The following is a 27,429-nucleotide window of genomic DNA, read 5'->3' on the forward strand; positions in this document are numbered from 1 at the left end:
GTCTGTTCACTGAGGTCCCAGATATCTTTGTCTATTTCTGATGCTTAAAATCATGCAGTTTCTGGAAAACACATGAGTAAGTATCTTTAAGAAGTGCATCTCAAGCAGTGCATATGGTCAGTTGATGATCCATACATTCAGTAAAACCCAAGCAGATTTAAACATGACACTTACCTACTTCCTGCAATGCTGGCAAGTCAAAGGAAGTTAATAAAACAGGAAGTTACCTCAGGGGGCATGATGTAACATTCTCAAACCCCAATACATAAAGAACCAAAAATTTGGGAGCAATGAGCAAAATATTTTGTATTTTCCCTCCTTTACCCTTGAGTGGACCTATTCACTTCCTAGTTATTCTCTTACTCTTTATGTATGTGTAGAATGTTGAAGGATGCTCTTTAATCCTACTAGCTGATAACTTTTCATAGCTCCTCCTTGAGTTCTGGTACCTTCAAAATCTTCAGGGGCTATGTTTGAATTTAGCTTCGTAAATCTTACATAAACTTCCTTTTTCTTCTTGACTAAGTTCACCATCTCAAACGCACGTTTCCTTTTCCTCGCCATCCTTGTCCTTCCTTCTTACTGGAACACGCTTGTCCTGTTCTCTGAGCAAACACCCAAGTCAGGTGTGGACTTGCACAAAGACAGCTGTTCTCAATTAACTCTCCCTAAATCCTGCCTAATACTCTCGTAATTTTCCTTGCTCCAATTTAATACTCTCCTGTAAAGTTCATACATATTGTCTATAGCTATCTTAAAACTTAAGGAGTTCTGATCACTGTTCCTTACCTATTCTTCCACTGAATCATTACCCAACTCCAGGATCAGTATTGCCAGTCCTCTTGTTGGAGAATTTACATATTGATTTAAGAAACTTTAGGATACACCTAACAAATTCTGCCTCATATATACCAATTGCACGATGTAAGTCTCAGTCTATATTTAGGAAGTTGAAGTCACCTGCTAAAACAACCCTATTATTTTACACCTTTCCCTAATTTATCTGCATATCTGTTTCTCAGTGTCCCAGTGGCAATCAGGGGTCTATAGTATAATCACATCAGAGTGATTGCACCTTTTTTTATTTTTGAGTTCTACTCATATAGACTCATTGTGTGAGCCCTCCATTATGTCCCCTCTGAGTGCAACTCGATCCCCTCTTTTACCTGCTTCTCTTTCTTTTCAAAAAACATCAAAACCCTGAAACATTAAGTATCCAATCCTATCTGTCTCTCAACCAAGTCTCTGTTATGGCCACATCATAGTTCCATTTACTGATCTAAGTTCATTACCTTTACCAATAATACTCCTAGCATTAAAATAAGACTTTAAGACACAGGAGAAGAATTAGGCAATTTGGCCCATCAAGTTTGTTCTGCTTTTACATTCTAACTGATTTATTATCTCTCTCAACCCCATTCTCCGACTTTCTTCCCATACCCTTTGACACCCTTAGTAATCAAAAACCTACCAACCTCTGCTTTAAATATACCTAAAGACTTCACAGCCATCTGTAGCAATGAATTCCACATATTCCCTACACTCCACCTAAAAAATTCTTCCTCATTTCTGTTCCAAAGGGATGACTTCTGGTCCTAGACTCCCTGACTTGGAAACATCCTTTCCACTTCCACTCCATCTATATCTGGAGAAATGTTTTGGCCTGAAACGTTGACTGTTTTTTTCATTTTCAACATCCTTGCTGCCTGACCTGCTGAGTTCCTCCAGCATTTTGTGTGTGTGTTGCTTTAGATCCTCCAATGTTTAATATTTCAACCCATCAGTCTATTACCTTGCTTTGCCCTGTTCTTATTGATCATGACATCTATCTTGCTCGAAATCCCTCCACTTTCAAATCTGATGCTCTGCTTCCCATCCCCACCCCTCGACAAACTAGCTTAAATCCTCCCGAGATGCACTAGAGAACCTCGGGGTCAGAATTTTGGTTTCCCATCCAGTTAAAGTGACCTGGATCTAAAGTATTGATGGTTGCCATGAACATCATTCCAACACCTGCAAACCTTCGTCCTCAACACAGCGAACAGTATCAAGACAACAAGTTGACTTTCAGCAGTCGGGCACTTTGGAATGACAGTGCAAATTATGAAGGAAAAGAATCAGATGTGCCGCAAACTTTGTTTGAAGAACAATATGCTTTTATTTTATGTTTAGTTTGTTTCTGTACAAAAACAGTCAGTTTTTCTTTTTACAGTTTTCCCAGAGGAAACAGTATATCTGGATGGCTTGGCTATTTCAACCTTCCATGCAGTCAGTTTAAATAACCATGTTTATTAGACTCATCTATGCGTTCTATGACCGCCTTGTGTTACTCTTGGTTGCAATCTGTTGGGAATGTCAGGTTTTTTTTCAGCAATAGGTATATCTTATATAGGGAATATATTAATCTCTTTATAAACAGGAGAAAAGGAAAATGTGCAACTTAGTCCAGTATTCCTCATTCTCACACGAGCCAAAGTTGTTACAGACCCAGCAATTTTGGTTAATGCACACAAGTTAGTTTCAAACCAAATGCTCATATCAAGACGACATCCTCACTAAATGGCAACAAAGGTAGGGTTTACTCACATCTGATTGTTATGATAATTGTTCTGGGACTTTTACTCTGCACCCCTCGGACAGTGATGGACCCCAGCAAAGAAAAAAGCAATTACGCCTCAGTAATTCTGCCTTGCCTCTCTGAAGAAGCAATCCAAAACTTTAAGATTTATTCACCTTTACTTTGAAAAGCCCATTAGTAAGTAAACATTCAATGTTCCAACAGTTCACTGCATGAAGATACTTCTCCAGATGTCGTTCCTCATTCTCTTAATGATAATGTTACACTTGTGGCCCCTAGCACCTTGCATCTGTCTAACCACAGATATCGACTTTTCCTTCTACACCTCCTTAAGTTCAAGAACATTGGTTAACTCTTGTCCCAGTCCTCCTTGGGGAAATGATCTCAATTTCACATCTCACCTCATAGCAAGGTTTTCCAAAAATTATCTCTGAACTGGCACTGTGTAGTGGCTGTGTCCTTTAATATAATAAAGCTGAATGACAACAAAATATAAACTTCTATTTGGCCTTTTTTATTCCAGAAGGTCACATTTCCTAGTATTTAAATGCCTTGTTTATGTATTTCCAACCCTTTCTATGCCCTGTTCCCCAAACTTCATTTTCCTCTCATAGAATCAATGAGTTATACTGCAAAGAAAACAGCCCCTTCAGCCTAATTTATCCATGCTGACCAATTGAACGACTGGCTGATCCTCCTCTAAACTATTCCTGTTCACAAACCTGTCCAAGTGTCTTTTAAATGTCAAAAAATCAAAAAGGACCCCTTTATCTTCTTACATTAAATTGTATTTTCTATCCCCCTTGTCCTTACAGTCAAACTAATCTTCCAAAGTATTTTAATCCCACTACATTACTATGCCCAAACTCGAATCACCCAAATGTTTTAGTAATGAAAGTGGATTCAGTATGTTGGTCAGAAAGAACTAAGATCTGCAAATCAGTGAACAGGAATGAGCCAAGGACAATGGAAGCAGAGAAAGCAAATGTCTTTGTTTCTGCTATGCTGTCGAAGGAATGGAGGCTGCCATTTTGTGAACTGTTTAGTGAATTGGTTCTTGCTCAGGAATGGATTAACCAGAGCAATTGAAAATGGTCACCCTGAATTTCCTGCTTATTATCTGCCATTTCCCCGTAAGCAGCGGTTCATTTATGTAAAAGTGACAGGCTTGTAGAAAGGACATCCTGTGATCTGGAACAGTCTGAGCCCATTGTTTGTGTGACTTGGCTGAACTGGTTTGATTTAGAAAGAACAAACGATGTTACCTGAGGCACAAATCTGGGGGGAAAAGCCATAAATAATATTGTTTATAACCCTGGGCTAGATCCAATGAGAAGCTGACACAGGTCAGTTAGAGGATTCTGAACCAACAAAGTTGAAACATAACAAATTGATCTGATAAGGAAAAGGATAAGAATGAAGGATTTTGGGAGTACATGGGAGTTTGGAGACCAACCATCACACAAGTGGATGACCCCATGTCAGAAATGTGGAAATTATGTCAGGATCAAGAAAAATGCCAGGGCAGTGTGCACTCCTTTTCCCAGATAGTAACTTTTCTGTTCCTAGACTCTTCGTGGAGATTCAGGGAAATATAGTGTATTTGTACACAGCTATTTAGTTTTGTAAATTCATGCACTTGCATTTAACTGAACAAATAAAGGTATTTGCCAGTTAATATAGATTCTTCACTGAAGGGTCTCCACCAGAAACATTGACTGCATATTTCTCTCTATAGATGCTGCCTGACTTGCTGAGTTCCTCCAGCTTTTCGTGTGTGTAACTCAAGATTTCCAGCATTTGTAGAATCTCTTGTTTAAGAAACAATAGCTCTTCAGTTGCATTGAACTAGAGCAGAAATGAGCTGGAATACAAATTGGCAACACTGCATTCCCAATATACAGCAAAGAAGAATACTGAACAAGTATGAAGCCAAAATCATTGATGCTAATGGATCCTCTCTCATCAATAATAAGAGACCCAAATAAGACTCTGAATTTATTAGGATCTAATCAGAGTAAAGTCTGATTGATATTATTGCATCAATGACTACTGGGGATATTCTATCAGAGTGCCCAATACTCAGCTAGAAAGTGCCTCTGTAATTGTTTTAATTACTGTGGTTAAATTGTTCGTATATAAAGCCACAATCCTTGCATCCTGGATATGCTGGCATACAGTCTCCACCCTACACAGAAACAAGGAAGTACTAGGAGAAACAATAGCACTCTGTGTTTGACAAGAGTAATCAGAATAGAATCATCACCTTCAGCTTTGCCATTGGCAAGCAAGTCAGAAGCTTTACTGAGATCCAGCACTGTGGGCACACAAGAGAGTGCAGTTACTCAAACAACACACACTAAGTGCTGGAGGAACTCAGCAAGTCAGAAAGCATCTATGGAGGGGAATAAACAGTTGTGCTTCCGACCGGGACCCTTCATCAGGACTAGAAAGGAATAGGGAAGAAACAAGAATAAAAAGCTAAAGGAGAGGGGAAGATGGCTGATGGTAGGCGAAACCAGGTGAGGGGGAAGGTGGGTGGGTGGAGGAAAGATGGCTGAAGTAAGAAGCTAGGAGTTTGGCTGACCTGGCTAAACTGGTTTAGCTATTCTGAATTGGAAAGAACAAAAGATATTACTGTTGTGTATTTAAATTTCTGCAATAATGTACATACATTGTTTGGCTAAGCATTCTTTGTTAACATAGTTCACCACAGGTTATATGTAAAAGTATGTGAATGGCATACGTCATTGTGCCATCGCGTCACAAGTGCACACCTCACTAAAGCAAAAATGAAGTCAATGTGTTTTCCCCCGGGCTCCTGTGTCTTTCTTGCAATTTTTTTTGGAGTTACAAAACATGGCAGTTACCAAAGGTACAGGTCTGAGGGAAGAGCAATTATCAGAACACTGCTTGTAGCCTTGGGCAATCAGAGGACACAGGTCAGTCAGAAGAGCCTGGGCCAACAAAATTGAAATATAACAGATTGATCTAACAAGGAAAATAATAAGAATGGAAGATTTCAGGAGTACAGGCAGCAAAACTCTGGAGACCAACCACTGCATACATTGGGATCAAGAGGAACACATGGCCAGTGTAGACCCTTTTTCGAGGGAATTACCTTGTCTATTCCTTGACTGTTCAGGGAGGGTCAAGGAAACCTAGTTTGTGCACAGGTGTCTAGTTTTGTAAATTCATGTGCTGGCTGTAAATTGAACCAATAAGTATCTGTCGCTTAACACAGATCCTTCACTGCACCTAACTGATCATTATTGTTGAGGGATAGTGTCTGTAACAAGTATTTTTAGCAAGATTAAGTTCCTTTCTGCATCTATTAGTGTAATCATTTCTCTGTTCATTAACAAGGTCATATCTACACTGATCATTTACAAATGTCTTTGCTATCCTTTATTGTTCCATCATGGACCATCACTGGTACACCTGTCCCAACCTTTAATAGCATCAGGAAGGTGGCATCTATTATGAAGGATGCCTACCATCTGGGTCATGCTTTATCCTCCCTGCTATCATCAGACAGGTGGAACAGAAGCCTGAAGTCCACACCACTAGGTTCAGGAACACTTCCTTACCAACCACCATCAGGCTCTTGAATCACCTTGCACAACCCTAACCTCACCTCAGCAACAGAATACCACAGACCACCTCTTGCCTTGCAATGGACTTGTACCTGAATGTGTCTGTTCTTTGTACTAATGTCTTGTTTTTGCTTCTCTTTTAACTGCCTTGTAAAATACATGAAAAATTAATTTATAATTTATATTGAATGTCTGAACCACACGCCTGTGATGCTGCTTCAAGCAAGATTTTAATTTCATCTGCATTTCACTGAACTTGCACAGATGACAATAAACTTAACTTCCTTTGACTGTAGAGAAACATTCTCTCACTGACTGACTGGTTAGCATAATCAGAGCACCTCTGCCAAAAATGCAGAGTACTAATTCATTGAATCATGTACTCAAAACCAGTCATTTCAATCCAGAGCTGAGAAATGCTAGAAATCAAACATCTTTTAAGTGCCAATGGAAGGGAAGGAATGGAAAGTAAAATGTCTGAGGTTGGGTGAGATCCAAGAGAGGGACTGCTGGAGAAGTGATCCTGGTGCTGGCTGAGAGGGGATGGTGAAGGCTTGTAACTCATGATATTTATGTGGAGAAGATGAATGAAAGCAGAGAGGAAAATGAAATAAAAGAGCTCTGTTTGGGACCATGAGATACAAAACTGGAAATGTTGGAAAACTGAAATAAAAGCTAAAAATTTCAAATCAGAAGATGAAATACCATGTCTTGAAAAGTATAGTATCACCATTTGTAGTGGGATATGTTGAAATACCAGGAATGTTGAGTGGCTGCAGTTTACAGAGATATCCTTGATTACTAGAGTTTTATAGATATAATTATAGCCTGAGAGAAGCATGTGACAAAAGAGAGGGCGCTTTCTCTATCAGCAAGATTAACATTTAACGAATTTCCCCTGCGTGTATATGAAGACAAACATCTTGCACGAGCAAAAAGAAAGTTCAACACTAATGAATTTAATAATGATACATGAGGAATGTTTGCACATTGGTTGTCTGTTAGTCTTTATGTATAGTTTTTCATAAATTCTATTGTATTTTTCTTTTCTGTAAATGGCAGCAAGAAAATAAGTCTCAAGATAGTATACATTAACATATACCTACTCTGATATTCATTTTCACTTTAAATTACTTTGAAAATCACTCGAGCATTACTACAAATGGTCAAACACATCGGTTTTTAATAAGGCTACTGGGACTCTTGGCAAAAGTGTCAAGGAAGGTTTCTGCTGCTGTGATATTGTTTTTAGTACTGACTTATTGTACCTTCAAATGAGGGAGAGAAAATATCTAGACAGAAAGAATGGAAATAGCTTGTAAAGAAACATGTCAATGAATACATACATTTAATACAAATATTTTAATGAATCTTCAGTCACTTGCCAAATATATTCTGTCATTATCCTTTTGATTTTCTCAGATTAGCAGTATCCAAAGGAGGAAGGTCCTCTCTTCTACCAATTAATCAATCACCAAAGGTTACTCTCTCACCTGCTCATCACCTCCCTCTGAGGCCCCTCCTCCTTCCCTTTCTTCTATGGTCTACAGTCCTCACCTTTTGGATTCATTCTTCTTCAACCTATCCAACTCTTCCATCTATCCTTGCCCAGCTTCTTGCTTCATCCCTCTGCTCACCCACATTGTCCCCTTACCTTTCATGTATCTGCCTGTATTCCTTCCCCTTCCCCCCAGCTTCTTACTCTGGCTTCTGCTCCCTTCCTTTCCAGTCCTGACGAAGGGTCTTCTCCTCCATAGATGTTGCTTGACTTGCTGAACTATGTATGTTGCTCAAGATATAATTTAATTTTCTCAGTGAAGGTTCACACAATGGCTGTGCTTACTCTTGCTGACTTTTATTTTCAATTTGACTCTTTCCTGTGATGCCAGGTTACTAATATCACCAATGGTCTGTGGCAGGGTACTAATGCAATGGCAAAGCCTCAGCTTAAAATTCCTCAACTTCAAGTCCCTCAACAGAGCCAACCTGTAACCTTTGCAACATCCCCCAGGCTTAGACCATGTGACTGCACTTCTTATCTGCATTTCCTTCAGATCAAAGATCCAATATGTGTTTGACATCTCCATTTTCATCATTCCACCACATGGCCCTCAGCTGCCTGGCTTCCAACTCTGGAGCTCCATTGTCTCTTCAACACTTCAGGGTGGTTTTCACAAATTTTGTCCAAACCTTTTTATCACTGTCCCAATATTTCCTTAAGGTTGGCACGTGGCCAAGTGGTTAAGGCGTTTGTCTAGTGATCTGAAGGTCACTAGTTTGAGCCTTGGCTGAGGCTGCGTGTTATATCCTTGAGCAAGGCACTTAACCACACATTGCTCTGCGACGACACCGGTGCCAAGCTGTATGGGTCCTAATGCCCTTCCCTTGGACAACATCGGTGGTGTGGAGAGGGTAGACTTGCAGCTTGGGCAACTGCTGGTCTTCAATAAAAAAAAACCTTGCCTAGGCTTGCACCCTGGAAACTTTCCAAGGTGCAAATCCATAGTCTCATGAGACTAACAGAGGCCTACACACATACATTTCCTTAAGATTTGCCCCATGTGAAGCACTTTGGGATGAGTTACCACACTGGGATTGCTTTATAAATATGAGTCATTTGGCAGGTATGCCAACTTCCAGTAGGAAAAAAAACAGAACCACAACTAGGTGCCTTGCCTAGAATAAGTGCAAAAACCAGAACACAAACATTGCAGTGAATTGTAAGGTATAAGTCTTGATTACACCTAACACCCATGTGGATTTTTAGAAGGAGGCAACAATACATTTCTACCAAGGAGGTGTAAGTCATTCCTTCCCTCTACTAGCCTGCTGGTCACCCTTCAGCAAGGTGTAGCACCTACTTTGGCCCCCAATCAGAGTCACATGAAGCCTTGGGAGAAGCTGGTGCATATCACAAGTCCTGGTTATGCGACCACTGACGCCAGGCAGGCAGTCTCTGAAGAATATGGATAATGGCAGGGGTCACCCATCTTGGAACAACACTGCCCAGAAGAAGGCAATGGCAAACCATTTCCATAAGAACGATTTGCCAAGAACAATCATGGTCATGGAAAGACATGACACATAACAAACAAACGAATGATGGGAATAGACTGATGATTCAGATCTCAGTTAAGGGTCCAATATCTTTTTTGCTGCAGACAGGAGCAAGAGGTGGTCATTTGGCCCCTCAAGCTTATTCTTCCTGGAGTCTGTAAGATGATGGCTGGTCAGTGTTCTAACTCCAACCTTACCTTCTATTGCACATGACATTTATCAGTCAGATTTAAAATCGTTAACTGAGCTGGATTCTATACAAAATGCACCACAACATTTAGTAATCTCAATGATTGCCATGTGAAACCAATGGGGGAAAATAAATGCACAGTCCTCTGACATGGGTTACATTTAACAACTGGAGTATTCAGTTCAACCAGCCTAGCCTGTCCTGCTTTGTGAGAGAAGATCCATTGATTTAATCACTGAGCCAAAAAAGGTTCTTAAGAGCTATTAATGCCATGTAAATTATATTTCTTTTTTATATATTAAATGTTTAGTCTTCACAGATCAACAATGTTTTCCACTGACATGGTGTCTATTGGAGCAATATCCTGAGGTTCCTCAATCAAAATTTGGCACCAAATTGAAAAGTGATTATTTACACTTATGTACAGAAACAAGCAGCAAAAGAAACGATATAGGGTGCAGGACCAAAGATTGGGAGGCAGCAGCTCTTGCATAGGAATTTACTCATCTCAGTTAGGTTAACAATTGACTATCAAGTTTCATTGTCTCTCTGACCACCTCCCTCACCTGAACAGTGTGAAAGTCCTGTCCATAATCCATCCCAGAAATCTAAATGACTTGCTGACTGAACATAAATAGGGCTCGTCAGAATAAACAAATGAGCCGTGGGCTTTGCCAACAAGTAAAACATTAAAATTCAAAATATACGTGCTCGAATATATAAATATTTCTATAGATGAAGAAGTTGCAAATGATTAACTGATACACACAAGTACGTTGGTGCAATAGATATGCGATGGGCTGTTTTCTTTTCCCTCAAGGCCACTGTTAAAACGGACATTCGGGGAGAAAGCATTATGATTCCACTGACATGTAGCAGAGCAGAAGACAAGAATCAAAGTGATGAAGAGAAGAACAAACTGGACACTCTTCATTAAGATGTGACTGTTTATGGGTTTAAACCAAGTGGCAAGGTACATTAAAACAAGGCACCATCCATGCACAATGTACTGCTCCATGTGTGCAGTTGTTCCTCATAAAGAGGAAGTGGGAATTTATACCAGGGAGGATGGCTGGCTGTGCTGGTGAGAAAAGTACTGATTTGCTCCAGTTCCTGTAATGGCACATAATGACAAACACTCTTTGTGTAAAATGTAGACCTCTCTCGTGCATAGGACAGGCAGGATATATGTGTGAAATGGGCTACAGCTCGCAGCTACCCCTGGTATCTCCTTGAAACTTCGCTGCGTCTGCAATGTCAATCTGACCGACGTTTGCAGGCAGCTTACTTCTTCTGACCCTGCCCCAACAATGAGTTATTGACATGGCCTGAGAAGAGCTGGTAAGTGGAACGGAGCGAGGTTGGGGATAGGGTGGGGGTCAGGTATGGATTGCAACACAGTGCTTGTTATTTCACCATGGTTACTGTAAACATTTTAGTCGACTAAGCTTACTATTAAGTTGCAGCAAAGGCAGTGAAAATTCTTTGAAGTTGGCTCCTGACAATACTGAGCGTGAGCATAACACCTCGTATATATGTCATACTCTTAACGCAGTGAAACATCCTAATGCGCCTTGTAGAAGTGTTGTCAGGCCAACACATAGGTGAATGTTCGGTCAAGGAGTTAGGTTTTAAGAACTGGCTTCAGAATTCCTTTAAAGTAGGGTAGAGAGAAGGAGATACCGTGAAGGAACTCCAAAGGTCTCAGCATTAATACCAGCCAAGTTTTTGAAAGAATGGGGAATTAAAGACGATGGGAAATTGGTGCAGGAGTTGAGGGCTGAGGGAATTTGGTGGTCACATAGATTATCAGAGCAGGACTGGAAGGCCAGGTTGCCCACGCTTGCTTCTATTTTCTTGTTTGAAGGGATGGCTGTCTAATCAGAACTGTAAGGATCAAAAAGCAACAATAGAGAAAGCACAGGTATCTTGGAGAGTTGTTGGTCTGGAAGGGATTACGGAGGCTGGGGAGGGGACATGCAAAAGATTTACCACAATCTTACTCTCTGATGAAGCAGGTGGGGGGGAGGAGGTGATGAATGGTCTCCTCCTGCTTCTCTATGTACTGGAAGGATTGATAAGAGTGAAAATTAGATCTTAACCAGGAGCACATAATAGGCCTTTGACCTCAGGGAAAATATCCGACTTTATTAATTTAGAGATACAGTGCAGAATAGGCCCTTTGAACCGCACTGCCAGAAGCCCACTGGTTTTATCCCTAAGGTAATTACGGGATAATTTATGATTACTAATCAACCTACTAACTTGTATGTCTTTGGACTGTGTGAGGAATCCAGAGCACCTGGTGAAAACCCATGCATTCCACAGAGAGGATGTACAAACTCCATACAGAAAACATCAGACTCCTCAATACCCAGAGTCTGAACTGACACCAACTTACTGCCCTCTACTGTGCCTATTGTCTTGTTTATTATTTATTGTAATGCCTGCACTGTTTTGTGCACTTTATGCAGTCCTGGGTAGGTCTGTAGTCTAGTGTAGTTTTTTCTGTGCTGTTTTTACGTAGTTCAGTGTAGTTTTTGTATTGTTTCATGTAGCACCATGGTCCTGAAAAACGTTGTCTCATTTTTACTGTGTACTGTACCAGCAGTTAAGGTTGAAATGACAATAAAAATGACTTGACTTGATCAGGGTTGAACTCTGAACTCCAATGCCCCAAGATACAATAGCATTGCAATAACCGCTAGCGATCTGAGTTAGCCACACAGGTGGGCGAACTTTGGATAATAAGTATAGAGAAAATAAAACGAGGCTGAGTGATCATGAGATATTGGACAATTCAGGTCTAGAGGAAACAAAGGAACAGAGTTTTCTGAGCAGTGGAAAGGATGTAAAGAGCTGGATGAAAAACCACTCTGGTGCAGCAGGTAGAGCTGTCGTGACCTGCCTTCATTCCTGACCTCTGGTGCTGTCTGTGTGGAGTTTGCACACACTTCCTGTGACCCTGGGAGCTCCAGTTTCCTCCCACATTCCAAAGATGTATGTTGGTGAGTGGGAATTGACGGGAATACGGAGAGAACCAGATGGGATTCATGCAAAGATGGGTGGTTGATAGCTAGCATCCACTTTCTATGCCGTATAATTGTATGGGACATGGAACTCTTTAGCAATTTCAATTAGGAAAGTAGAAGGAATTTGCTTTATGCAAACAAAATGAGTTTTAAGGATTAAGGAGCCGAAAATTCACTATCTGTTGCACGCAATACACACATACTGTAATGACCTATACACAGTGAAATTTGCTAATAGAAATGTGGTTGCCTCGAAGTGGCACCACATATACATCACTACGTTGCAGGTTAAAATAAATAACAAAGGGTGAATGGTTCGATCAAGGACTTTGATTTTTCCTCTTTCCAATATATGCATTTTTTATCAAAGCAGATAATTCTGCACTACTTGTTTGTTCTTAATATTTCCTATTGTGGCACATAGTAATTATGTTTTAGATATTACATTGTACCACTGTTGCAAAACAATAAATTCCACAACATATGTCAGTGATAATAAACCTGATTCTGATTTTTTTTTAAAAAGACCTAATTTTCTGGTTGGAACATGTTGATATTCCTGTCTATCCCAGCTGCTGGATGGAGAGCTGGAGGATCAACAGTGATAGAAGTTTGAAACCCTCATCAATGTTAATTTTAAATGTCAGATTGATGTCTCTTTTATTAACCAAAACTATTAAGGGATTGTGGAGGGCGGAAGTGGATACATGTTTGCAGATTAGCATTGTTTTAACTGCTTAAGCAGTCATTGAAGGTCTAATAACCTTCTCTACCTGCCTTCCTGTTGAATCTGGTGGCCAGATGACTATTGTAGTGCTTATCTCTGAATGCCGATCTATCCAACTCCATCGGTGCTGAGTCAACAACAATTGGGGAGCACGAGCTCACAGACTAGGGGAACGTGAGGGGTATCTTCTTCACTCAGAGGGTGATGAGAGTGTGGAATGAGCTGCCAGAGGAAGAGCATGGATGAGAGGGGTATGGAGTGCTATGGTTCAGGCACAGGTCAATGGGATAAGGCAGCATAATGGTTCAGCTTAAACTAGATGGGCCAAAGGGCCTGTTTCTGTGCTGTACTTTCTATGACTCTACAACTTTGGTTACATGTGCCCCTCTTCGTCTTTGCCACTGCTATCCCATTGCCCCCCACCCCAGAAGGAATCGAAGAAGGTGGAAAGCAGCATAATTAAGAAGGGCAGCAAAGTGTTCGAGAGTCTGAACAGAGTAGGTAGAACCTGTGAGCTCTTAACCAGAGTGTCAAGGAACTGATTAAAATGAACAGATTGGAGCTGAAAACCTCTACTTTAAGAATAACATCACAGCACAGAGAATTTGGCACAGAGATTCTAATTTTAGGGAAGCAATCTGAACTGTTAAATATAAAAATCTTCCTGGACATCATAAATATAGTTGCTTCTATGAATAGGAAATTGAATCTTGACTTCCAAACATCTGATTGATATTGGCACTAGAATAATAATTCTCAGAATGGTGCCATGTTAAGTGTGGTTCAGTGTAAGGTCACAAGCTGTAGATTAAGACAGCACATGTCTTGATATTTTTAGTGCTTCATTGGTCTTGGGATGTTAGATATGGATCATTAAATGGCTGCCTACTCTTCTTGTCTGTTCCACTAAGCTGGACAAAAATCAATACAGAACATAAGTTACAGTAGTTGATGTGTTTATCTGCAAGGAACAAGGAGCAAAGATGTCATTAACTTGACAAAATGAATCTGAGCAGAGGAAATATCAAGAATTTTTAACTGGAGGATGTGCAATCCGAGGTCAAGAATTAAAATTGCTGAAGGATGGAGATATGTCACCATTGGGATTGGAAATGTTGAAACTTACTTCTAGATGGGAGCTATGGTTTATCTCACAAGCGGCTGGGAGTCGGAGCCCTGCCATTTTGAATATATCTGCAAATGACTAAGGACGCCTGAACTTTTACAGGAAGCCAGCTGAGAAGAGTGTGAGAAATTTCAGCAGAAGTCTGCCCATTTGTATCTCAAACCATATGAAGCAAAATTATCTGTGGAATGATGGCGACTGCCTAGTTTCCCTTTGCGAGAAACAGATTCAGCAAAGGGCTCTCTTGGGTGAGACCGGGGCATTTTGCTCTGCTGATTCTGGGGATGGAAACAAGGGGTGGAACTGATCCTTCAATGATAATGCTGCCAACTAACAATGCCAAAATGTGAGATGGAACTTTTCTCCCTAAGGCTTGACCTGAAAAATTACGCCTGATGAATTTGTTTCTGTGCACCGTACTTAAGTAATTCCATGCACGCAAGAGGTTTTACAAGTCCAGTTGCTCTTAATAAACATCACTCCCAAGTGTTCCTTAACATCCGCTTGGCCTAACCTTTGGTTTTGAAGGAGTGTATAGTCCAAAACAAGAGAGGGTAGTGAGGGGGACCAGTGAACACAACCATCTCCCCTTATATCATTTCAGTTGTCATATCCCAGAGTACGCTTTTTGTCAAAAACAGCATAATGATAAAAATCCTCCCAGAGCTTTCTTCTGATGTAGAGCTGTGGTCAGCTGGCATCTAACACACATGGCCAGAGTGTATAACTGGAGAATGACAAGGTGCTAGCTAGCGACATCTATAGACAGTGTTACACATTACCCCAACGTGGTGTTACTTGCAATCTAAAGTGAATGGGGAGAAAAATCAGCATTTCTTACTCTTGCGGGCATGATTATTGAATACAGTCGCAATAAACGGTGGCTACATTTTTCCAAAGCCCAGTAAACCGCTCTAATTTCCACACTGCATCCTTTCATTCCCTCCTTTTCTTCAGGTGTTATCTTGTCTTCTTCACTGCTCGGCCTTTCAAATTTGGATAATCAAATTTTTGTTTTTCCATGGTGTACGAATATTGGTAGGTAAATCAAATGTATTTACTGCCTTGGTAGCACCTGTGCCCATATGCTCTGGTGTCATTTCTTCCCTTCACATCTGTGCCAAGGAGTAGGCCGGGTTAACTGGAGACGTAGCCTCTGAGCTGTCATTGCCCTCTGTCTCCTCTTTGTCTTTTTTGACCGTATACTGGCCGATGAAGGAGCCGTCCTCACCAAAGCGGGAATTTTCATCACCATCACCATAAATGACGATGCTGTCATCGCTTTCCTCTTGCTTCACCGTCCCATCCACTGAAGACTGGCTGCCCTGAGGTTTTTTGCTGTCTTCGTTGTCACTGGAAGAGATGGGATGGGGGTACAGCCAATGTCAGTGGTAATCTAATTGATACATCAAATTCATATGGCACAGAGGAATGCCATTCATTCCATGATGTACATACTGTCTCCCAATGGAACAAACATACCAGTCACAATTCCCCATTTTTAATCTGTAACTCATGCAAATTCTTTCCAGCAACCCTTCTATTTCTTTCCAACAATCCTCCACATCATAACTCTTCCTGGCATAAATACTTTTTTCCATATCTCTCTTGGAACTATTGCTTAAAGTTTAACAACTGTATCTTGTTGTCCTTAAGCCATCTCCTAATGGCAGTGACAGCTCTCTACCCATCTTTAACTCAACCAACTACAAGGTTTCTATTTCAAATCAATGGTAATGTGCTGTTGTTCCATTCCGTGCCTTGTGGCGCATCGGGTGGCAACCTTGCCACTTCTTTAACATTTTTATCTGTTTTTTATGAGGTTGAGTTGCTAGCTCGATGCTCAACCTAGCACGGATGGAAAGTGTGTAAGGAGCAAACCAGATTCAAACCCTGGACCAGTCACCTTGAAGTCTAGTGTGGATGCCACTACACCACCACTGTAATCAATGTACAATGATCAATGTAATGGCCATTTTCTCCTAGTGTTAGGAGAAGCACCAAAAAGAATGTGCCATAAGGCTTGAAGGTTGGGTTTTAATTGGCTTTAATCTAAAACACAGCCCAAACATTGCCATAAAATGACATATTCACTTTGTGATCCTGATAATTCAATGACCAAATATCATTCCCAGCCTGATATCAAGACTTTTCAAAAACACTTCAGAAGCAAGCATGTTTCCTTACCTTTCTAGAGACCTGCATTTCCCATTGGTGGAATGGAAGAGAAACAGAACAGAACAGCAGTGTAGACAAAGGACAAGAGAAACAGAACAGGAAGATTGGTTAGAATTGTGATATTTAAGCTCATGGACATAGTTTACTGTTATTTTCTCAATTTAGTTCTAAAGAACATTTCATCATTTATAAAAAGTCAAACAAATCCTTTCCAAGTCCAAACCGCTGGTAGCCATCCACTTAATCCCAATGTCAACAACAAACACAAGGAATTCAATCTTAATCCTAAAGCCAATGAGAAGACGTTAAAGCAAATTTTGAAAGTGGATTCCCATTATTTAAATCAAAAGTTTCCAAATTCTTAATTGTATTCTCAAACTCCTATAAAAATGTTATTCTTGGTTTGTGAAGGCTGAATACACAAAAATAAAAATAGAGCAGAAATTGAGGCTAATAATAATTTTAGAAGGAACTGTACTCTAACATCATCATGGTACATCAAGGAAATTATATTCAAACTAAGATTATCACCAAAAAGCATTGTCTATTTTTTGTCCCTCGGCTGAGGTTGGTGCCTCTGGTTGGCAAGGTAGGGATTCTTTCACTTGTTAAAAATTCCGCTTGATGGCTCAGAGCAAGAGCAAATAAACTTTACTTCCACCCCCCCCATCATAATTTACACTTATTCTGAGTAACATGAATAGATATTAGATTCTCTATGATTATTGAGTGACTGAGAACAAAGATGTAAACCTTTGGATCTCTTTTACTGGCCAATCGTTCCACTGGGCTACAGAGGTTTGGGGACCACAACATTATTTTATGCTCAGCACAGACTGTTTCAAAATATATTAAGTCATTCTGCTCAGATTAGAATTTCCATTGCCTTAACAAGGCAATAGATGAAGGAGGAAGATAAATCACACAAATGTTTTCTCTTTGGCCTTTAGAATAAAAATTCCAGGTTTCTTTTACTAAGCACAGTTAACTTGATTATCTTTCAATAATGCTGCTTTGTCCAGAATGTAAATCCCCTCCATGCCAATCTCACTATCTTAACTTGATGTTTTCAATGCAAGACATGCTCTTATGGACATTATGATGGAAATGGAGTACAGTGTGGCCATGCACATAATGCTTACTTACAGTGAGCTAAATGCTTGGGGATGACCAGCGACTAAACTGAATGAGGCCAAAGAAATAGCCAGGGCCTAGCCTCTTAAAGATTTCAAAGAGGCACCCATATTCTAGGCATTAGTTGATGTTTGGCTTGAATTGATATCAAGATCACGATTTATATTGGCCAAGATCAGCTTGGTCTATGATCATAGCCATGAAAATTGCACATGCATTTATTTTTAGGTAATGCTGTGGCCATAGATTGTTTCTTGAAATCTTACATCAAGTTGAATATTATGTGGATATCAATCGATTAGCAAATTACTTCACTTATGAAAAAGTGAAACTTAAGGTGAGCTTTGCCCAGGGTATATATATATTTTTGGATCTTTTGCACTTGCCTTTGTGTTCTACTTGAAGTTAACTGGTTCAATGCATTTCTATCTGGCTATAAATATCTATCAGCAGTAAAGGCAACTACCATATGGAATTCACAAATTCATGCTTTTGCTCATCACAATAACATATCCCAGCACTTTTCTCACCCTACCCTCCCCCATTTTTACTATGTCCTAAGTACCTGCTGATATATCCCACCTAAAGATTGTGAATGCTGCTATTTACATGCAAAGGTGTCCTCACTAATGAAGAAGGTAACATGTAGAGAAAAGAACTTTGTGTAGACAGAAGAAAAATTGATTCAAACAGCAGCAATAATTGGTTTAATGGATACCATTAGATAGTACTACATCTACAGTATGTTTCTTTCTGTCTGCTTTAGTTAACTCCCAAGAATAGCTAAACCTATAGGTAGTCAACCTTCCATAAACTTTCCTAACAAATAGGAGTAGGCCATTTGGCCCCTCAAGTCTTTCAATTAGATCATAGTAAATCTGCACTCTTCCCCCTTAATGGCCAATGGTTTCATGCCCCTCAGTACTCTTGCCTTAAAAACAAATCTGCTAGAGGTGAGGACCTACAAGTACCAGGCATGCTCACTGCCCACTTATACTAGTCTGACAGTAATCCCATTTCTTAGTTGCTCCACAATCTCCTTCCAGATTCTATCACTCAATCGTGGTTGGAGCAATTTACAGCTGCCAATTAATCTACCAACTTGCAGCTCTTTAGGATGTGGGCGGAAGGCCACAGCACTCTGATGAAGTCCATGGGGAGATGCAAACTCCACATAGACGGCACATGAGGTCAGGAATAACCCCAGGTCTCTGGTGATATCACTGAGCCACCCCAACAATCTCTGAGGTGGTCACTAAGACCTTGAAGTGTGCCCTAGACCCTGTGTTTTCAATAAGTTCTCGAGCCTGTTGCATCAATGTTGAATTAAAAATGCAGATTGAGGGGCACTTTTGGTGATGGATGGCCATTTCTTTCTATTGCAAAGAGACCCATTTGAGATAACCCAATCTTTTCCTGGATTCCTCAAGCATCTCTTGCTCAAAACAAATTCCATGAGGAGAGAGACAGAATATCCCCAGGGTCTCCTGCTTATAAATGAAAGTAATTCAGAATCAATCTCCACCCACAAATGGTTCGTGTATAAGTGAAAGTCATCTAATTGGAACTCATGAGCAGGACGGATAACTGGTTTGTATAATTCTGAAGATCACAGTAATACCTTTTGTCCAGCCTGGGTCTAGGGAGCGGTGAATAAAGAAACATAAAGGCATCGGTGAGTGTAAGCATGCACAAAGACACTTCTACAGCAGAACAAGACTGGGCCAACGCGAACTACAAATGTCAGAAGATGGATTGCGACACAAGGAATGAATGGAATTCGAAAATGAATGAATGAGGCAAAATCACCACCTCACAAGCAGGGAGAGGAGAGGGGACTGAAATTGAACTTTTTCAAACTTGACAACTTTAACATCCCAATGCTACCCAGCTGCCAACACCAATGGATCTGTGGAGAGATGAGCCCTGTGTCCTGAGGTACACTGGTCTATAAATGGACCAGATCCAGTTGTTGTCTTAAGATGAATTAACTGATCCCTGCGAGAACTTGAGCAAGGCAAGTTTCAAAGTGGCTGCAAATGACCCAGGGCTAGGAGCACAGTATGTGTTAGTGCGGCCCTGCGCTGGACACATTGCTTTAAAGTTCATCAGACCTTCTACAGTCATCCTTGACCCTTAAGCATGCAATGGGAGTTTACTGGCCATAGCGGACAAGAGCTCAACCCCAGAAGGGGTTGAAAGTGTAAGCTGGCAGGGCTGAAATAGGAGTTACACATGACTGAAATGATTTAATGACCTATGCACTGATCTGGTAGAAGAACATGACGGGAATTATGCCAAACTCCTTCATTATACATGCTCAACTGATAAAGAGAGGAGTCCTTTTCAATCAACATAGCAAGCATCTCTATATGAAATTGCTTTGCCATCTATTTTCACGGAGGAATTTAGCTCTGTGGGAACTCTTTTCAGCAGTACAACCACCTTCAATTGTACACCAGTCCATGGTGACTTGACAGCAAAATAACTGTTGTCATAAACATCAGGGATTGAATGCAATGGAAACTGGAACTAAATTAAAGATAAGGTTCTCACGGAGGGAATATGCAATTTAATTTCCAGTCTGGGCCAAGTTTGCCAATATTATATAGAAACCCACATATGTCTTTGTTCAAGGCTCCCATTTCTCATGGTTTCCCAGTAAGTCCTGTCTGGGCAGGGATCAGGAATGGCTGAAGACAGGGGCAGGGAGTCAGAATGGGTGTGTGAACCAAATGTGTAAGTTTAGGATTCCCTCATTCAACACACTCTAGATGGTCTTAAGCAATGAACATGAAGAACAAGAGTCCGACCAACAACTGTTGAGAGGAGAATCATGACACCAAATAATACATAAGGTAGCACAGTTCTGATGGGCTGAATGGCCCCTTGCTGCGCTGTACCTCAAACTGTTTATTCCAATATGGATCAAGCAGCAAGAATGGTCAGACTAAGCAAACCTTGGTATGAAATGTAAAACTGGGTGCAACTACTGAACGTCACTCTGATGGAAAAAAAAACATTAAAGAATGGAGCTGATTGTTTGAAACACTTATTTACAGACATTACTATCAGTGTTTTTGTACCACCAGACTAAATCATATAATTTGAAGGAAATGTTCTTTATCTTATAAAAAAGGTGAATTTTATAGAAATAATCATGATAACAATTTAGTTATGTTCCATATTAAGTTAATGGATTTTGTATCTCTAAAACTTTGAATGAGTTTAGTCTTAGTCTGAGAGTTGTGAGGGAGAACTTTGATCGACTACAAAAGATCAGAGCTTGTATGTGGTTTGGCTGACAGATGCTAAGTATGCAGATAATTTTGTTCTGGCTTAGGATTTGTTCCTCAACGTGGTAGCAGTGCTGACTGAAGGAATGACCCAGTCTTTGCAAAGGAGGCAGACAGATCTCATACATTTTACTGCAGTTGACTGAACGAGCCTGCAAATTGTTGCCCGACACGCTGCCGTCTCTTGAAAAGCAAAGGAGCTTTTAGATTGCAGCTTGTGTTTTACATGAGCTAGGAAGCCATAGCTGGGTGGGACAATGATGATAGACCATGTAGCAGGAATTCATACTGCTACTTCAATATAACTATACTAAAAAGTCCATTTATCAATGGAACACTTGAACTTCCAATAAGATCCTGTCGTGAAGATCTCTGGGGCACGTAAGGTGACTGAGGTTACACAGCTGCTTCAGCACAATGACTTTGGGCCAGATGGACATTACTAAACTCAGCTCCCATTGAATGAATTCAAGGGTTGATCTCTGAATGATCCCTGCCTGGGTTTACTGAGTGTAAGGCTATCCTTCTAGCCACAGACAACAACGTGGTGCCGTGTGGCAGGGTGCATGCACTGTGCAATTACTCATACCATCAACATCAGGCAACCTGGCCAAACCATGGCTGGGCTCAGGAGCACTGGGATGGGGAGGAAAGCTGGAGGTAGGTGAAACTCTCTGTCTCATTGGAAGCATTTCAATAAGTCACAAGGTGATGACCTACAGGTATCCATTGTCATCCTGTGAAGGCCGATTCTCTTCTGTGGTTTTAACTGCACAAAGAAAAAGAAAAGAGAGCAGGTGTTAAAATTCATGAAAAAATGATGCGATCAAGGTCTTGGCCCCTACTGCATCTTTAATGACCAGAGGTCTCAATGCCCTTTGCAGCTAATGAAGTACTGTAGACAACTGCTGTAAAAAAATGTACAACAGACAATATGTGGTCAGGAGCTCCCACGTACAGCCACATGATATAGCAGAGGCTTTGGACGTACTATGCTTAGGGTATTGAGGGCAGTTTTGGGCCCCTTACTAAGAACTGATGTGCTGGTGTTGGAGAAGATCCAGAGGAGATTCACGAGAATGATCCTAGGAACAAAGGGGAAAATGCCTTGAGATGTATTTGATGGCTCTGGGCCTGTACTTGCTGAAGTTTAGAAGAATGAGCGGGTATCTCATTGAAGCTGATTGAATATTGAAAGATCTAGATAGATTGGACTTGGTGAGGATGTTTCGAGTGGTAGGGGAGCCTAGGGCCAGAGGGCACAGCCTCAGAATAGAGGGGCATCCCTTTAGAACAGAGAGGAGGAAGAATTTCTTGTGCCAGAGGGTGGTGTATCAATGGAATTCATTGAAATAGACGGGTATATTTAAAGCAGAATTTGATATTTCTTGATTAGTAAGGGTGTTCAAGGTTACCTGGAAAAAGCAGAGAATGGGGTTGAGAGGAGTAATAAATCACTCATGATGGAATGGCAGATCAGACTCAATGGGCCAAATGGACTAATTCTGCTCCTATGTCTTATGATCAGGCGATGTTTTCTTAATTGGTGGTTGAGACGATAATATTAGCTTGGACACCAGGGAGAATTGTGTTAATCTTCCTGGAAACAGTGACATGCAATCTCATACAGCCACCTCAAAGAGAGGTAGTGACCTCAATTTCAGGTCTCATTTGAGAGATCGCACCTCTGACTGTGCAATACTCCCTAATCTCTTTTAGGTGGGAGGATGGATGAGCTATAGGCCCAGCTGTGATGTTACTGGATTGGGGAGTAAGCTGGGGGGGCCTGCGTGACCGATTACTATTTCTCACGTCCTACCGCTATGTGCTTGACCCTATCCCATCTCCAGTCAACACCTTGAGCTTCGGTTTCTGAAACAGGGTGCGTAACTGTGCCTGCCTTGGCTCGACAAGGACAGGAGAGACACCACTGAAATTTGGCCTTCAGCCACAACTCTCCGTATACACTCACCCGCCTCCTCATTCCTACCTTAGTGATCAGTAAAGCAGTCAGTGCACACCTGATGTGTGAAGGCCCTGAGTTGAGCTGAGCCCAGCTGAATTTCATGGTCAGTCCACCTCCACCAACTGGGGCTGTTCCAATGCGGAAACCACTTCTCTGTAGAGACCTGCGTCCAAAATCGCAGCCTACGAAATAGCTAACCTCAGAAATTTTAAGTTTTGAATTTTTTGCCCGGTGGATCAGATGTACATTCAAGCCTTTAGTGAAATGATTTTTGGATCCAAGGAATATCAGGATAAGCATGGTAGCGTAGTGGTTAACGTTAGACTTTACAATTCCTGCTGCTGCCTGTAAAGAGTCTGCACACTCTCCCTGTGCCCACATGGGTTTCCTCTGGGTGCTTTGCTTTCTTCCCACATTCCAAAAAAGATATATGGGTTAAGGTTAGTAAGATGTGGGTGGCTATGTTGGCACCAGAGCCATGCCATTACTTGCAGGCTGTCCCCAACTATTCGGACTGTATTGGTCGTTGATGCAAATGATGCTATTTTGATGTTTAAATACACATGTGACAAATAAAGCTAATATTTTAATCTCTTTTAGGTGGGAGATGGTTGAGCTATAGGGGAGTTACTGAACTGGGGAGTGTGTTGTGGGGCCGTGTGGCCGATGACTATTTCTTATGTCCCACCACTATGTGCTTGACCCTATCCCATCTCCAGTTATCATTCTGAGCCCAGATAAACAAGGCTGGGAATGCGTGACATCACAGAAACATGAGCACATTGAGAAGATCTTGGACCAGATGAACTTGCTCTAAAATCCCGCTCCACGCACAGCCACAATGAAACTGTACAGAGCAATGGTGTCAGAGACCAATGCTTTCCTTTATTCCTTGGGCAAGAAGAATACGAAAACCAACATTTATTGCTGCTTCACAAATGGTCTAGGTCCACCATCCAGGTCCAGAGCTATTGGAGGGACAATATCAATCCCTCACCATCAACTTTTAACAGACTGATCTATTTTTGAAACTTCCTCTTGAAGATACATGTCCTGACATGATGGTTCTAAAGATTTCCATTTGGGTTACTGCGAGAAAGATGGGTAAGAGATTCAATGCCTGATCTTGATCTAACCGGCCTATGTCTAAAGAACAGGATGTGCCAACACTGCTAATCAAATCACCCTGATGAAAGACACTGACCAATAGAATCACACCATGGAGGCAAGGTGGAAGGTCTTCAAGGCTAGCATCATCAGGAAACTGTCCACCCTGCTGCCTGGTTGGAACTAAAGCCAAGAATGAGAGGCAGGGCCTTGTGAATGACAGATAGGCCCTCACCCAATGAGATCACTAGAATAGAGAGCAGGGAGGAGTGGAAGGTTACGGTTTCTGCTTCTTACCTGGGTACTTGCCTCCTTTGCTCCTCTTAATGAAGCCCACGATCAGTAGGATGAGGACCAGGAGAGCCACCGCACACATCAGGCCGATGAACCAGCCTTGAGTGGCGATGGAAACATGGTTGTTGGTGTAGGCTGGAAAAAATAACATGGTGTTATGTGGGAGAATCTGCTCACAGTAATCTCCTGGACTGATCTGAAGAGACCACAGTGGACCAATAATTGTTAACACTTTCCAATCAAACCTTGATCTGAGTTTCAAAATCCTGTTTGTAAAATAGCCATAAAAATTCTTCATAAATTTGTTTATAATGTGTTCTGTTTCTCCGCTCATTAATTTACTATTCCGTCACATGTAATCACAGCCTATTTGATAAGTCAGTGACTCTTTGGTTTCCTGCTTTGGCACAGCTAATTCTAACCTAGCATATCCTCTCCAGCCCTGCTGGAAAGGAGCAGCTGAGGAACCCACCATGTGGTAAATCTCCATGCTGCCATGGTGAAAGCTCCTAGATTCAACTTCCCACCGACCAGAACCCCAATGCACATCTCATTTACACAAGGCTCTCCGCCAATATGGGATGGATTCTGAGATTCTCATTAAAATCCATTTATTTATCACAAGTACATTAGAATATACAGTGAAATGCATTGCTGTGCTAACGAGCGACACAACCCGAGGATGCTCTGGAAGGAGCCTGGAAATGTTGCCAGCTCAGCATGCCCACCGCGTTCAGCAGCACAACACAAGCGGCAGCAGCAACAATAATGGCACATCAGCAGAACAAACCTCCTTCCAACTGGTGTTGGAACTGGATGCTGTCCTTTAGTGCCAACACCATCACTATGAGGTCCACCAAGGTCCTGAATGGCATGAGGTTCTCTGAGGTCCTTCACAATCAGGTTCCTTTCCGTGCTGGGGACCACCAGCACTGAGGTTCTGAACTGCTCTGAAGCACACCATCCCTGTCAGAGGTGGCAGGTGTCGATCACCACTGTGTCCTGAACTTGAGTCCCTGGACTAAGGGCTCGGCATTCCACCAGTGGGTTTTTGGAGCTAAAATGAAATGGATCCTTGGGATTGGGTGAAAATGGATAGTGTTTGGATTCAAGTTCAAATCCCTTCTGTACTGTTGCCTGAATGGATGCAGAGGAATCTCTTCACACTTCTGTACAACTTCTGTCATAACAACTTGCCGAGATATGTTGTATACCTGCAACATTCCACAAGTCTACTGCTTGCTTGGTACAGCAGAATATCACCCCATGTATTCATGGCATGGATTGTTAGCACAACCAATGGGCTTCACAGCACAACTCTGGTACAACAGGTACACAGAACAGCTCTGACAAAACAGAACTGCAATGTCTATCTGAAGCAGCAGATGGTTCCAGCATACAAAGAGCGACATACATTGTCTGCAGCAGTCTACAGTAATACACACAGTCACCACCAGAGGGTGCAGCTAACTGAAGTGCAGTGGTAAAGCAGATGCTGGAATCCTGAAATTAAAAAAACTGGGAAAAAAAAATAACACTCAGTAGCTCCAGCAGCATTTTTGGGATAAGAAATAGAATAAGCATTTCAAGGAGTGGGTAATGAACACTTGTTAAGTTACAGAGAGGGAAACGGGCAGTAAGGACAATGGATTGGTAAATGACCAGATTTTCCTGGTTCAGTTATAAAAGGCCAGTTCTGCTGTAAGGCCATCTACCTATGACAATAATCCGGTGTTTCTCTCTCCACAGCTGCTGTCTGAATTGCTGAATACTCTCAAATTCATCTTTAGTTTGAATACAAGGTTAATGGCAGGAGTCTTAGCAGTGTGGAGAAACCCAGGAATCTTAGGTTCCACATCCATAGATCTCTCAGCCTTGCCACACAAGTTGACAGGGCAGTTAAGAAGGTCCTGTGGTGTGTTGGGGATTGAGTTCAAGAGCGGAAGGTAATATTGCAGATTTATACAAATCTGGTTATAAATCACAACACCAGTATTGTGTTCAGTTCTGGTCACCTCACAGGAAAGATGTGGAAGCTTTAGAAAGGGTACAGAGGAGATTTACCAGGATGCTGCTGAATTGAAGAGCATGCCTTATAAGAATAGCTTGAGTGAGTTAGTGCTTTTCTGTTTGGAGTAAATGAGGATGAAAGGTCACGTGTTAGAGGTGTACAAGAAGATAAAAGTCATAGATCGAGTGGACAGGCAGAGATTTTTTCCCCAGAGCGGAAAAGGCTATACAAAGGCGCATTATTTTAATGTGATTGGAGGTAAATTTAGGGAGGATGTCAGAAGTATTCTTTTTACACAGAAAGTGATGGGTGTGAGGAATACACTGCCCACAGTGGTGACAGAGGCAAATACACTAGGGACCTTTAATAAAGACTCTTAGATAGGTCCTTGGGAAAATGGAGGGTCATGTGGGAGGGAAGGGTTAGATTGATCTTAGAGTAGGTTAAAAGGATGGTACAACATGGTGGACTTAAAAGCCTGCACTATCATGTGATCTTCCGTGTTCTATTTTCAGCATCTGCTGAGTTCTGTGTCTCACGGGTCTAGAAAAATCAGCTACAACCAATAAGCATTAATGTTCCAATTCTGGACAGCACCAGGAGTGATTGTGTCCTCTCCACCCCCAGCACAGACATTCCCTTCGCTCTCTCCACCCCACCCCATCTTCGCAAAGAAACACACGTGCACTTTCCCACTCCTCCAGCTCTGGTGCTGGAGGAACAAACTGAAATGTTAGCCCTGTTTCTCTCTCCGTAGATGCTGTCTGATCTGTGGAGCATTTCCGGTTTTTACCATTGAAAAGTAAAACTGAATAATGAAGCAACTGAACATGAAGGAGGCAAAATCACCCCCAAAACAACTCAGCAATGTTCAAAGTGGTGCTTTTTTTTTGGCCAGAAGTTCACTACAGTAGTTCTAAAACATTTATTGATAAATGGAGGGGACATAAAACTTTGCAGGTGACTTGACCTTTAAATTCGAGGGTATGTCAATGTTTACTTTAATGCTACATTATTGAAAACGAACCTTTTCTGGACTGGTGCCTCAGTGACCATTCCTGGGTTGTTTTGCATCTTTCTGAAAATCAACAGGACCTTCCCAGTGAGGGCAGCATTTGCACCTGACTCAATTTGCTA

General features: G+C 41.4%; 1 protein-coding gene across 12 annotated transcripts in view; it reads right to left on the bottom strand.

Annotated features, from left to right (window-relative positions):
* Positions 1-2,140: 2,140 nt before the first annotated feature.
* The window catches only part of nfasca (neurofascin homolog (chicken) a), a 284,189-nt gene continuing 258,900 nt past the window's right edge, over positions 2,141-27,429 (bottom strand). For all 12 annotated transcript variants that reach the window (XM_073030634.1, XM_073030633.1, XM_073030640.1 and 9 more), the window contains 4 exons: positions 24,285-24,416; positions 21,635-21,683; positions 16,494-16,505; positions 2,141-15,659 (listed from right to left, as the gene is read on the bottom strand). In XM_073030634.1, the coding sequence (XP_072886735.1) occupies positions 15,416-15,659; positions 16,494-16,505; positions 21,635-21,683; positions 24,285-24,416 (437 nt within the window). In that variant the 3' untranslated portion in view covers positions 2,141-15,415. The remainder of the gene's footprint in view (positions 15,660-16,493; positions 16,506-21,634; positions 21,684-24,284; positions 24,417-27,429) is intronic.

The sequence above is a fragment of the Hemitrygon akajei genome, chromosome 27, assembly GCF_048418815.1.
Source record: "Hemitrygon akajei chromosome 27, sHemAka1.3, whole genome shotgun sequence".
NCBI lineage: Eukaryota > Metazoa > Chordata > Chondrichthyes > Myliobatiformes > Dasyatidae > Hemitrygon > Hemitrygon akajei.